The sequence below is a fragment of the Camarhynchus parvulus genome, chromosome 4 (assembly GCF_901933205.1).
Source record: "Camarhynchus parvulus chromosome 4, STF_HiC, whole genome shotgun sequence".
Lineage (NCBI taxonomy): Eukaryota > Metazoa > Chordata > Aves > Passeriformes > Thraupidae > Camarhynchus > Camarhynchus parvulus.
In genome coordinates, this window is record NC_044574.1 from 6,300,765 (window position 1) to 6,314,495 (window position 13,731).

The window sequence follows — 13,731 nt, forward strand, 5'->3', positions numbered from 1 at the left end:
AATCCACTCCCTTAGACCATGTCAATAGGGATGTGCCAAGGCTCTGTGTCATAGAGGGTTCATTCTGTCTCCACAGGCTGCCCTTTCTCTGTCTCCAAGGCAATAGATGCATTAATGCACTCTCAGGCACTGCCCTGCCATCAAAATGCTCCTTTGTAAGTGCATCTTTGGTAGCTTTGGAGAGCTGACTACGTCATGTGAACATTTTTCAGCGCCACAAAAAGCTGGGGAAAGAAAGAATCTAATTTTGTTTAGCTAGGGCTACGTTGCCTTGAGCTATTGGCACTCATCTTCTCTTGGTGCAAACTTTAGTGCAGCCAATTTCAGAGTCCCATCATTAACAGCTCTCATTTCCAAAGAGTTTATAATCTAAATGGGCAGGTAGTCAAGTCTTTCCTCAAGCAGAGATATTAAAAGCTGCTTTAGAGCCTTGGTGCTGTCTTTTTGACAGGAGCAGTTGCATTAATGCTCTTGCAGGTAAAACTCTACTATTGTAAATAGGTAAAACTCTATTATTTCACTCTTGTGGTGAAACTTGTAGGTAAAACTCTATTATTTCACTCTGTAACTCACAGAAACCTCCTTAGCTCTTAGGAGAGCACAGGCTGGTGGAGCAAAAGTCCAAGCATTCTGCTCCCTAGATGATGCCCTGAGAGAAGGTGTCAGGAGGATGACACCTTGCAGGTGCCACGGTGTGTGCATTTCTGCAGAGCCTGAAGCACAGCCTGAGGCCCCTGAGCTGGAGCTGTCCCTGTCAGTGATGCTGGGCTGGCTGCTGATGGGTTCCTCTGCTCTGGAGCAGGACTGTCCCTCTCAGCAGTGGTGCTGGGCTGGGTGCTGTCACAGACATATTTTATGAAAAATCCTTTCCTTAGGATTTTTTCTCCTGAGAAGCGGAGAGGCCTCAGAAACAAAATGTAAATAATGATTATCTGCTGCTGTGGAATGCAACAGGTGCATCTTTGATTGGTCTCATGTGGTTGTTTTTAATTAATGGCCAATCGCAGTCCAGCTCTCTGGGACTCTCTGGTCAGTCACAAAATTTTATTATCATTCTTTTCTATTCCTTGCTAGCCTTCTGATGAAATCCTTTCTTCTATTCTTTTAGTATAGTTTTAATATATCATTTTCTTTTAATATAATAGATATCATAAAATAATAAATCAGCTTTCTGAAACATGGAGTCAAGATTCTCATCTCTTCCCTCGTCCTGGGACCCCTGTGAACACCACCCCAGGGAGCTGATGTGCTCCTCTGCTCTGGAGCAGGTCTGTCCCTGTCAGCACTGATGAGATTCTCTGTGCTGAAGCTGTTGGCTCCACAGGAGAGCCCTTTCCTGCCCATTTGGATCACTCCCACTGGCCTCACAGTCTGCACATGACAAAGCATTGATGCAATTCAGGACATTCATCCTCCTCTGCTCTGGGCAGCTTCACTAAAACACAAGCCTGTTTGACAGATGTACTCCAGCACATCTTTTTGACAGCTCCTATGCCAGCTTCTCTTGCTTTTGTTCCTGGCCAGGCCTTTGCTGGTGGAACTCCCTCCAGGTTTTAACCCAAGTTTCTGATTTCTCTCCTTTGTGTTCTGTGGAAAGTCAGGCTGCAGCATTCAGGAGCAATGGTACAATTATGTAAAAGCTCCTTTTTCCTTTCAGAGAGGACAGAGTAAAAATCTCCAGGGATATCTGTTTGTCTTTTGGCAGTGCCTGGCAATTGCTTAAAGGCTGCTCAATATTAAACAGTCTTGCTTGGGACCAGCATTTAAGAAGTAACAAAATTATGTTTGGTGGTGTTCTCTCAACTAATGTCTCTTAGGTGCTGTTGCAAAGACCTGGGGCATGGTTGAGAGGGAGAAACCATTTTAATTCTTGCAGAGAATAAATATGTCTCTCATTAATTGAAGAATCAGCTGTATATCAGGAGAATTGTTGGGACTGCAAGTATTTGAGGGGGCATTTAATATTAAAATGGTGATCAGAAGCCTTAGGCAGTGTAAGAAATGTGCAGGGACATTTGTGATGAATGGCTCTGTTTTGGGTGTGCCCTGCAGGGTTTGCTTCACAAGGTGACAGATCACACCCAACCAGCAGTGCAGCTCACCAAGGACCTCGATGGGACATCCACTTAATTGTGCTTTAAATTATCACCTCACTGGTCTATTAGCTGAATCCAGCCCCTCCTTTGTGGTGTGCTCAGAAGTGCACATGAGTTATTACAGTGGAAAGTGCTTTAAAAACACTAATTGACTTTATGTCAAGGGGGCTGATTGTACATCTCTGAACTAATTCAATTAAATGGTGTAGGTGGTTTTATTTTGGTTCTTAGCCAGTTTTGCTTCCAGCTCTTATTCGGATGATTTTTTTTAACCTTATTGAACTTAAAGAACAAACAGTAATTTTCTGTTGCTCTAGGCATTTTGTTCCTTAAAATTTCCTTTTACTAAATACTAAAGCAAAATTTTACAGGGCTGGTTTGCATCACTTTGCGCTGGTATTTCTGAATAGCAATTTGTGATTTTCTTTTTGAGATTTAAAAATAGTTTCAGATGTATTTTGGTTACTTCAGGGAAGAAAACAATTCACAGAAAATCAGTAGTTTTTAAGTACATTTGCATTGTACCAGCAGAAAGTGAAAACATTAATTATTGTTTAATAAACTTCAGCTGAATGACGGATATTATAAAAGCAAAGATGAATATTTCTGTGTCCTGAAACAATGTTCCTTTCCCCTCTGCACCCAAATGTTTTCTCCTAACAGTTTATTCTTTCTTTTTCTCTATGTAAATATTATGGGACTCTGATGTAAGTGTTACAGATTGCATGAATTTTCCTCTGAGGTGTTTGGAATAGACTAGCACTTAACAACTCACTCATTTGTGGGATGTGTTTTCATTAACGGATGACTTTGTTGATGTAATTAGGCTTGTTTGTTTTGGTTGCATTTGACTCCAGCTTTGGAAAGGATGTCTGCCTCTGTTTGGTGGCTCCTGGGCAGTGTGTGCTGGTGTAGTTGGCTGCTCCTAACTCCTTGGTTTGGCAATGAAAACTGCTGGGGAAGTACAGGACTTGGGTCAATGTCTTTTGGAAATGATGGTGAATTTATCTTTGTTGCAGGGGAAAGCAGCTGATGGCCATCGTAGAATAAATATCTGTTCTCCTGTGCTTATTCAGTGGTGTGCAAACCTCTTTGTATGAATGATGCCCTGGAAAGGCTTAACTTTGGAGTGACTTCACCTTCCATTACAATTATACAATACATCACTCTTGGTTTGTGTAGTCTGTGACTGTGGTTTTCCCCATTGCTCCTGAGGAATTCAAGTGATGGGAGAAAGAAATATTGTGCCTGGCAAAATAAGGGGAGGTGCAATGTCAAGGTTGCCTGATTCCCACTGTAACTGTACTTAAGTGTCCAGATTTTTAGAGGATCTAGATCAAAGTAATTTGTTCTCTTGCCCTTAGAGTGGGCCAGGTCCTGACTTCTGTTGTACTCAAGAAAATCCAAAGGAATTTGGTACAGATTTACATGGTAGTGTGGACCAGAGTCTGAATCAAAGTGATTGCTAAACCAGCTCACTACTGAATCCCAGATACTGCTGTAGAGAGTTTTGCAAGTGAAATTTCTCAGCCTTGTTGAATCATAGAGATCAAAGATTGCAATGGTCTGGCCCTACAGTTCCTGGTCTGTGCTGTGTTGTTCCATGAGGTGCATTAACAGCTCAGATCCCAACTCTGCAGAGCACTCCAATGTCTGCTTTAACTTGAAATGTGCCCATTTTCAGGACTTCCCACTCAATGTGTTGGTTGTATCAGTTCCCTTGGGAGGAATTATGATGAATGATAGGAACTGGAATTAAGGGAACTGTGGAGCCATAAATGTAACAGGTGGAGACCCCTAAAACACAGCTCACCCTGGGATGGGCAGTGAGAGTCTCCCAAACAGAGCCAGGGCAAAGGTCTGGTGTATGATCCATGTTTTTACACAGCCACCTCCTGGCTGTGACAGGCCCTGGGGTTGTTGGCTGTTCCCTGGAGCAGCACACACTGCTGACTCTGCTGCTTTGGGGACATCTGATAGTGACCTGAGGCCCCACAGCCTCGGATCATAAAAATGGCTCTTAGAAACACACAGGAGGTCACCCAAGGCCAAGTGCTGTCCTCAAAATGCACACTCCAGCCCTGGCAATGTTTAGCTCCTCAATCTTTACCTTCTCTGGTAACAACTCTTGGTGTCCCAGAACCCTTTCATTCACTTTAAACCTCCATCTCCTTTCTCAGCAGTTCCTCACATGTGTGTTTGTTCTTCTGATTAACCCCTGCATTACATTTTTACTCACTCTCTTGGTGTCAGAAAATCAGTTTTCTATCATATCATCACCATATTCAGAAAAAATAACAATTTCAGAGCTGGGGCTCACACAGCAGCTGCTCTTTGGAGATGAGCTCTCTGCCATCCCACAACAGCAGAATGCTCCCACAAATGTGGGACAGAGGCTGGCACCCCAAAGTCTGGCAGATCAATATGAGCTTGGCTTGCTCACAATACAGATGTCCTTCCCAAGGCAGGATGGGCAGGGAGTCCTCCCTTCTTGTTCCAGGTCTGAAGGAAAGTGCTGTGTGTATTAAAGATCTTTTCTCATCCATGGCCAGCAAAGTAGTGGAAAAGCCTGGGAGAGCCCATCTTCCTTCTTCCAGTTCAGTGAGGCTGAAGCCAAACTGGTTCCCATTTGGGTGGTTTTCAGTGTCCCACTCACAATGATGCGGAGCAGGGAAGAAAAGGGCACCAGCCCAACTTCCAGTGAGCTTTACAGACCTCTCAGCTTCAGGGATCAAAGCAGGATGCACCAGCTTGGAGGCTGAGCTCTCCTGTTGGTCTTCATGGAAGCAGCTTCAGGACAGGGATGTGATGCTTGGGCTCATGGGGAGAATGGAGAAACCTGCAGGAGACTGTCCCTGCTGTGGAGGTGACATGGGTGGCAGAGCTCACTGGGTATCTTTTTTACCCAGCATCTGATTTAAGAGAGAGCACACTAATGAAGAAAGCAATGTGTGCTGCAAAACCATGGGATTTTCAGAAGCATTGTCCGGCTGACAGCTCCTTCTGGCTCCTTTTCCAGTGGCTGGTTGTAGAATGGCAGCATGGCACATTGTCATGGTTCTGTTCCCTCAGCCTCAGCAGCCAGTGTCTCCTCACTCTGGTCACTGACCACCCCAGCTCTGGGTCTCCAACACCCCTCCATCCTGTCCCATTCCAAGCTCTTTCTCCCTGGTGAAGGCCCCTGTCTGCTCTCAGTGGCACATGGCTGGGGGTGTGGTGTTGGGCCACTGTGCAAACCTCACTGAGGCCATTAAAAGATGATCTGAGCCACTTCTACTAAACTTGACTAAATTTTGATTTGGCTTAGGCAGGAAGCAAAGGACAGCTTCCACATCCAAGAGGGTCTAAGCTAGCCTGCTCCAGGGTAGATCACTTCCCAAGTGGAGGGATAAAATTACTATTTTATCCCATAACATTCCTGTACTCTTTTGCCATGAGGTCTAGAGAACATTTAATTCTCCCCACAGTGCAGTATTCACACTATACACAAACCAAAAACATTTCAGCATTATCCCTGGCCTCTCTGCAACATGCTTATCAACATCTTCAGTACAGCTGGGGAAAAAGTCAACTTCCAGCTCTTCCTGAAAACCTGCAGTGGTGTTTTCCAGCCTGCCCATGTGAATGGTGATAAAGGGGTAGAAGCACAGGGTCAGTGGGCAGAGGATGGTGTGCACAGGCTGCTGTCTTGAGCAGCAGCTGCATCCCGTGGGCTGAGAGTGATTAGCTGCTGACTTTAATCTGGCCCTGGGGAGAGCCCCAGTGACCTGCTCATGACTTGTGGTGTTGCTGTAGCCAAATCATTTCCCCTCTGTCTGTTACCCAACTGGAAGAGCTGTCGAAGAATTCAGTTCTTTTGGGCTTTAAGAATCAAAAGGGATTAGTGAGTATTAGGTGTTGAAGAATCCTCTTTGGTGTCAGTCTTTGGGGTTCAGTCTTTGGTCCAGCAGACTCTTACACAGGCTGAGACAAGAAGCACAGAACATTATTTCTATGTATGTTCATTTAACAAAGTATAGACCCAGTAATTCTGATTAGTGCCACCTAAACAGCAAATAGTTCCACTCCTACCATGTTTTAGAATAAAAAAAGCCCTCTCAGTTAAACAGAGAAACCTCCAGCCCTGCTGGTAAGAAACTATGGAGAGCAGGAAACTTGGTCATGTTGAGTTTCCTCTTCTGTACCTTTTGCTTTGGGCTGGTCATTAAAAATTTACTGTGTGTATTTAGGCAGCAAATGGATTGTGTTGTGTAGCACAACCAGTCCCACAAAGATTGTGCCATGAGTTACAAGGGTAAGAACGACCAAGTGTTTGTGGTTTGAAGTTATGAGGCCCTAAACTGCCTTCAGGAGCATCAGCAGAGCCAGTGCTCCACCACATTTACTCCAGAGTGATGGAAGAGACACTTTTCCCTGCACTGGTTTTCCAGCAACACACCCACTTGATGAGGGTCCACTCAATGCCTGGTGAAGCTTTTTGAGAACTTCAGTGGATCTCAGACTGAGTGCTTGCCTTGACCCCTTTCAATTTGAAGTGTGTAAGTGCTGCTGTGTTTCCTATTTCTGCATCCCAGGCAGCTCTCTCTGTGCTTACCAGAGGACTTCAACACCCATTTGGAGTCTTCTAGAGGAAGCAGTAGATGCAGCTATGGATGGAACCAGCAATTAAAGAAATCAGTTATTTTATTTATCCCTGAGCAAACAAACAAACAAAAAATCTCTTTCTAGTGTCAACCTCCCAGACATCAAAAGCTGTGAATTTAGTCTCAATTCTGTGTAAAATAATCAAAACAGACTTTATTATGGCTTTGTAAACAAGAGCCTACTGATTTCTAACCCCACAGCTGCTATTATTAGAGTGTGATGTGTGACCCTTCTGCCTATTAATCCTGGAAGATGCATGGCTTTGTAGTGAGTGATGTTTGTGTGAATCAAACCATCACTGATTTCCTCATCCCCTGTCTTCACATTTAGGCTGCAAATGGCTGTGTTAAATAGGTGAATTAAGTGTGGACATTAGGTATGAGAAGCCACCTGAGACAAACTGTGAAACAAAAGGCTCAGTGTTCTCAGATGATGAAGAGAACGATTGTGCATCCATGAACAAAAGGCCCAAAAAGAAGGATCCACCCCTTGAGGTACTTTCATACTGTCAAGACTCCTCCTTCTATGACATTCCTTGATTCTTCAGCTGGAATCTTCAACTGAGCAAATACCTCTCTTTGGTCTAAACTCACTAAATACACTTTAAGTTGCTTCATGGAAACAAAAGAACTAAAGGAAATGCAGACCTCACTGTGATTTGCCAAAATTTTAGCAACATTTCCTTATGGAGGAAATAAAACCTCTGTGGGAGATGCTGTAGGCAAAGACTCCTTGCAGATCTGGGCAGGGTGGATGGAGCCACAGCCAGCAGCTGAGATCTCCACCTGTGGGAAGCTGGGTTTGTTCCCTCCCAAGTCCTTCCCTTGGCTCAGTGTGAGGGAGCAGAGCTCTGTGGTTTGGCCAGCAGCTGCAATCCCTTCTGCTGGGCTGTCCTGCCTGTGGGGGCTGTCACCAAAGTCTGCGCTGCTCTGTTCTAGCCATGGAAAGGTGCAGCCTCTCCAGCTACTCCCAGAGCTGTCCAGTGGCCTCCCAAAGGAGGCAGAGCTGTTCATGCCCCGTTTAAGAGCCTTGGCTGTGCAGTTAATGACAGCTTTGCTTTAAGAGCCACACGGTTTCCCCAAGAGCAGCCTTCTCCCAGGAGGTGCTGCTCTAGGTGTCTGGCTGTGTCCCTGGGCTCCTGGGAGGCAGCAGCTGTGGAGTCAGGTGTGGTGTGGGATCCATTGCTGCTGTACACAGCAGGTTTGCTCCTCACCTCTGCTCCAGCTGTGCTTTCTGGGCACAGCCATCCCATCCAGATCTGTTGTGCTGTTGGGGATTCACTGCAGGGACCTGGGGTAAGATTGGAAGATGGGGCAAAGTGTTGGATTAATCCCATCTCTGTGAGAAACTACTTTGGTTTATGGTCAAGCTAGAAAAAATGGAGATATAGGTATAATCTAAACAAAACCTCACCGTGCTGCAGTCCCTTGTCTCTATGAATAGTTATACATTGCTGCATCATGGGAATGCAGAAGCATGGCATGGTCTTGGGTTTGAAAGTCCTGTAAAACAGAAAAGTCCTTGCTTTGGTCCTGTCAGGCCCTTATAGGTAAATATGAGTTAATACTATTAAGAAAACAAGGTTAATGCTATTAAGAAAGCAAGGCTTTGGATGTTTATGTAAATGAAATAGAAGATCCTACCACACCTTGCAGTGTTACTTGATGCAGTGACAGGCCTCCACACTGAGAATCCATGCCCTGTTACAACATCTGGTAACCATTTCTTGTTGTGAAGCTCATGAGACACAATGCCACACCAGAACTCTTCTGAGAGAAGTAGGCACAGCAGATTAGGGCTTTTTCTTTCATTTGTTTGCTGGCCTGACTAATGTCTGTCTGAGTCTGGAGAACAGGGTTAACCACAGGAAACCAAATTCCTAGAGTTGGTCTGCCTCCTCCTGGGCAGTCAGGGCTTCTTGTAAAAGCTCTGCACCAGCTGACTACAAGGCAGAATTCCAATTGTTGGGTTCTAAAATAATTTCAACAGATTTTGTCTGACCTCTTTCCCAATCAAGAGGGTGATTTTAGAGTTCTACTTCATAAGAATTACAGGCCTGGTGTGTTCCATCTTGGGAAACCCTTCAGCTTTGTAATGCCATGAGCTGTACCCTCCAAGGAGCTGTGGATGGGTTGGACAGAGCAGGATGGGCTGGGAGACACCAGAGCTGGCTCCCTGCCACCAGTTTGATCTCTAGGTCCATGAGCTGCTGTAAATGGCACCAGTTAGACCTGGCTTTTTCAGCTGTTGAGTTATTAGCAATCCTTAGCCACTCCTCTAATCAAGGACCAGAGGGGAATGTGTTAATTACACCTGGGTATACAACAGGTCTCTTAAAGAGATTAGTCCTCAGCTGGCCATTCATTACTGATCTTCAGGGCCAAAACTTCTGCATTACTTCATGAGTGGAACAGGATCCTTGCTGCAGAGGTCCCCCAAAGATGGGTGTGTTGTAAGAAAGAAAAAAAGATGTTTCCTACTATGCCTCTGAAGTTTTGTTTTGTTTCTCTGCAGGCACCGCCTAGGACTCTTAGACCTCGCTTCAGGAAGAAAAGTACCTCGTCCTCTGCCACTGAAACAATGTGAGTGCAATGAGCCAATAGCACCAAGATCCACAGAATGTCTCTCTTCTGCCTTAAAGAGCTACTCGTTCATAACCTAGGAAGCAGCAGTGGGATGGATGTGCTTTGATGTACAGCACTGTAGACATGGCCTTTCTCCTCCTCTCTCCACATCCTTCTGTGGCACATGCTGGTGTTTGTCCCTGCTGTGGGTAGGACAGTCTGGCAGGTACCTGCAGGTGAGGGGTCCTGGCTTGGTTTGCAGAGTGTGCACCCACCCACAGTGTACATTTACAGTTTCATTTGTGTCTGCATAGCTCTTGCTCTGTGAATGCCCAGAGGAAACAATAATCAGTTACTCATGATGCTACATTGACAGTGTATTTATTTATGGCTTTATCATGGATGACGTGGATTTGCAGAACCCATGGATTTCTCTTTCCTCCCTTCCTCCTCAAGACTGTGAATGATGTAACAAATGTCAAAGTACTTTGTACAAAATGTCCAAGATTTGTTAGCGAAAGCTGAGCTGCAACTGCGTTTTTCTGCAAGTAAATCACATGTTCTGAGAAAACCATTGTGCTAAACCCACAGAGACAGAACCACTTACAGAGGATGAGGAAGTGATGTGCAAGAGAAGAAAAATGGTTTCAATGATGTAATGAAGGGGGAGTCCTAGTTTCGATTAGCCTGAGCCAGGAGAGTATTTTGTGGAAAATGATGTGTAGAAGAACTAAATCCCACCACTTGTGGCCAATGTTCTACTGCAAGTTTTAAAGTGTGAGCAAGCCAGGCTTGAGCAAGCTGCAGCAACAGAAATTAGAATTGCTTTAGTGATGCATTTCCAGGGGAAAACACACCTTTCTCCCCTGCTACAACAGTGCCAGTCCCAGCACTCTGCTCTGCTGCTGAGGGGCTGCTGTTCTGCTGGCATGAGCAGAGGACAGTGCTGGGTCTGAGCTGTTCTTTGAAGCCTGGAGTTTCTCCTGTAGCATGGAGTTTGGTTAGAACCACAAGAACCAGATGGAGTGGTTTATTTGTATCCATATATAAATGGGGAATATAAAAGAAGAGGAAGACATGGTAGGGTTTGTGTATTTGTGCTTCAAGTTGGTGTCTCTTGTAAGTGTTGAGCATGTGAGATTCACACATAAGTAAATTACGTGACCCTTTGTGTTTGCTCTTGGACCTGTCACATAGACTAGAAAAGGATTTAGCATTATGTAGGATGTGCCATCACCAGTGGATCAGCACAGGGGCTCCATGGTGTCACTGTTCCTCTGGCTCAGGTACAGCAGCCCAGGGTGCCAAAAGCCAGCTGGAGTGTGCCAGGCTCAGAGGTAACTCTGAAGTGGCCTTTGAAACCATTTCTCTGCCAGGTGTGCATCCATGTCCCAGCTGCCCATCTGGTGAATCCCTAAGGTCACCCCCACTGCTTCCTACATGTGTGAGGCAGAAAGAAATAAATTACATGAACACAGAAGTGTTTATCTGACCTGGCTAGGAAATGGAAAATCAAGCAGGTGTTTCCTGTGTCTGCCACGGTATTTGGCCTCATTACCTGAGAATTTTATTTCCATATGCTGATTCAGTCATATTTTGCAAATTTTGAAAAATTCTTCAGAAAGTAAATTTTAAAAAATAACCCAAATAAACCTGTCTAAAGAGCAGTTACAGAACAGTTGGTCCCTGGAAGATACTCAGCAAAAGCTTTGAGAAGCTAAGCTTACGTATTTTACTTCTAAGCAGCTTTAGAGTTTATTTGATTTCTTTTGGCTAACATTAAAAAGAAATAGGAAAACTGCCTGCACTGTTAGCAGAAAATAAAATCCTGTTGCAAGCAAGCCATGTTTCCCTGCTATGCAATGGGCTGCTGTAAAATAAAAAAGAAGCTGACAAGTTTGCACTCAATTATGCCAAATAACCCCAACAACATAGAGCTGCATAACATCTGACAAGTTCTAATCTCAGCCATGCTGTATTAACATTGATTTTCACTAAAACTATTTAATGTGCGTCTAATCTGCTGTTTTACTGTAAACTTGACTGTTTAGCATTTCTTAAGTGCTGAGGTGAAATGTTGACAAGGGAGTTGCCTTATATCTCTCAAAACATTCACTGTATAAATGAGAAAAATAAACCTTTTCATATCTCTGGAAAAGAAAAACTGTAATATCAACGGAGCTGTATATTTGCATATAGATAGACAGAAATGTGAATGCCTGACCTCGTGCACTCGTGCTCCTTGTGCTCCAGTGCTCTGTACAGACGAGAGCAGCCACTCGCTTTCATTCCTCACCTTCCCGCACAGGTTGTTTACAGGGGCTGCCCCAGCCTGTCAGCTCGGTGTCACAGCTGCTGTGTTCGTTCCGGATAAACACCACCCGTGAAGTCTTTTCTTCCAGCTTTTCTCTGGAGCCTCTGCCAAGGAGAGAGCCCCGTTCGGTGATTCGCCTTCGTGCGCTGCTGCTGACCCCTCCTGGCAAACCGGGGTGTGCAGGAGGGATGGATGGATGGATGGATGGATGGATGGATGGATGTGGATGGATGGATGGATGGATGGATGGATGGATGGATGGATGGATGCTTTCTAGGCATGGGTTGGAAAGGAGCAGTTCTCAGCTCCCTTCCCGCTCCAGCTCTGAGTGTGCAGGCTGGCTGAGCACGTCCAGATCTCCCCTCCTAAAATCAAGCGATCTTTCAGCTGATGGTTTAAAATAGCAGATCTGGCTCAGTTTAAAAAGCCCAGTTTTGGGGCCTTTCAGGCAGCTGGCCCCTACCATCAGTCCTGTAGGGCAGGCAGCACCTCCTGATGTCTCAGAGAGGGCTGAGAGAGTGGAACTCTGAAGAGAACAGGCCATCCCAAGGAAAGAGCCTTTACCCAGCTCAAGGCTCCAGTGAAACGTGCATTATTTTAATCACATAAAATTGAGGCTGAGGGGAGGGAAACTGCAGCTGGAGGTGGTCTGTGGTAAACAGGCCTGTGAATGACCTCCCCAGTTTACCATAACTCATGCAGTTATGAAGAAATAAGCCTGGAGCAGCCCAGTGCTCCCCTCTGTGCCCCCTCTCCTGCCATAGGGGTCAGCATCAGCGCAGCTCCAGCAGTCACCAACTGCTGAATCAGGATCCCACCAAAAACAAGACAGACTTCACATGTGTCCCTGTCACCCTGGAATGAATCAACCTAAAAACCTCATGGAAGTGCAAACCCAGCACAGAAGGAAAGAGAATCAGGCAATTTATTCCTGCTAGGAGGGAGAAAGCTGCTTGGAGACAATGCTCCTCCTGTGAACAACCTGCTGCCTCTGGCTGCTGGCAAGTCCTCGTGTCGTGATGAACCCTTGTGCTCCTCACCCACAGTCTCCCTTTTGCTGTTAGTTTCAGGTTCCTGTTTTGCATCCAGCACATTTGAACTAGCAGAGAACACGTCGGGATTTGCATTTAGACAAACTATTTAAGGCTCATAATTGTGCACTTGGTGTGATTTCTTTCCTGTGATGGGTAGAAAAGGTCTGTGATACAATGGTACACTCGATGCCTCACAAGGACGGCCATTACAACAGTATTCCAAAGGTTTGATGTTTTGCTGGTTTTGTTATACTGCTTGATATACATCTTGAATAAAGTCTTAATCTTTTCTTTATTAAAAAAAAAAAACAAACAAAACCAAACATCTTTAGTCTGTTCAATGTATCTGGCAGGCCAGAATAATCACTTTGATTGCTGTATTATTTTTATCTGAATTCTGGCTGACTGTATATAGATGTATTCACTAAGTGCTGCATGTCCTTCAGAACTTTCTGTATCATGAACTGGAAAAAGAACAAAATACAGCTGCTGAACACTCTGAGTAACTAGTGAATTCATTGCAATGCTACAGCCTCATACAGCAAACCACCTCTGCTATCCAGGCAGCTCTGGGGCTGATGACCAGGGACTGTCTGCTCAAAAATGGGTGACCAGGGAATGCTTTAAGGTACTGCTTTCATATGCTTTCTGGAGTATCAACTTTGTCGACAAAACATCTGATCCAAGCCTTAGCAAAACCAGGGTCTAGTTGATCTGCTCACTCCAAACAGACCCCATGATAAACCCTTGGGGTTGTTCTATTTATGTGTGACCAGGAATGTGCACTATGAGGTCTATTTAGACTTAAAGGAAAAAACAAGAAATTACTCTGACTTGTCTGCTTGAGGATGTTGTGCAGGACACAGAGAATAGATTCTACTACTCAAAACCCAACAGAGAACACAAAAGGTGAGTCCTGTAATGAAAGCTGGTGGCCAGTACATTTTAAAATCAGTTATAAAACCAGCATGTAGCTATGAAACTCTGGTTTGGGTTTTAGTTTTTCCCTACAGTTTCTAGCATGGACACAAGGCAATAGTGTGTTATTGGGACAGGCAACAATGCGAAGATTGACCCTG

The 13,731-nt window shown here is 44.9% G+C and overlaps 1 protein-coding gene across 2 annotated transcripts in view; it reads left to right on the forward strand.

Moving 5' to 3' along the window:
• The window catches only part of REEP1 (receptor accessory protein 1), a 67,864-nt gene extending 54,710 nt beyond the window's left edge, over nt 1-13,154 (forward strand). Inside the window, exons 8-9 of one of the 2 annotated variants that reach the window (XM_030947747.1) lie at nt 7,095-7,234; nt 9,255-13,154. In XM_030947747.1, coding sequence (XP_030803607.1) covers nt 7,095-7,234; nt 9,255-9,326 — 212 coding nt within the window. In that variant the 3' untranslated portion in view covers nt 9,327-13,154. The remainder of the gene's footprint in view (nt 1-7,094; nt 7,235-9,254) is intronic. The other variant, XM_030947746.1, reaches the window with a different exon arrangement.
• The last annotated feature ends 577 nt before the right edge of the window (nt 13,155-13,731 follow it).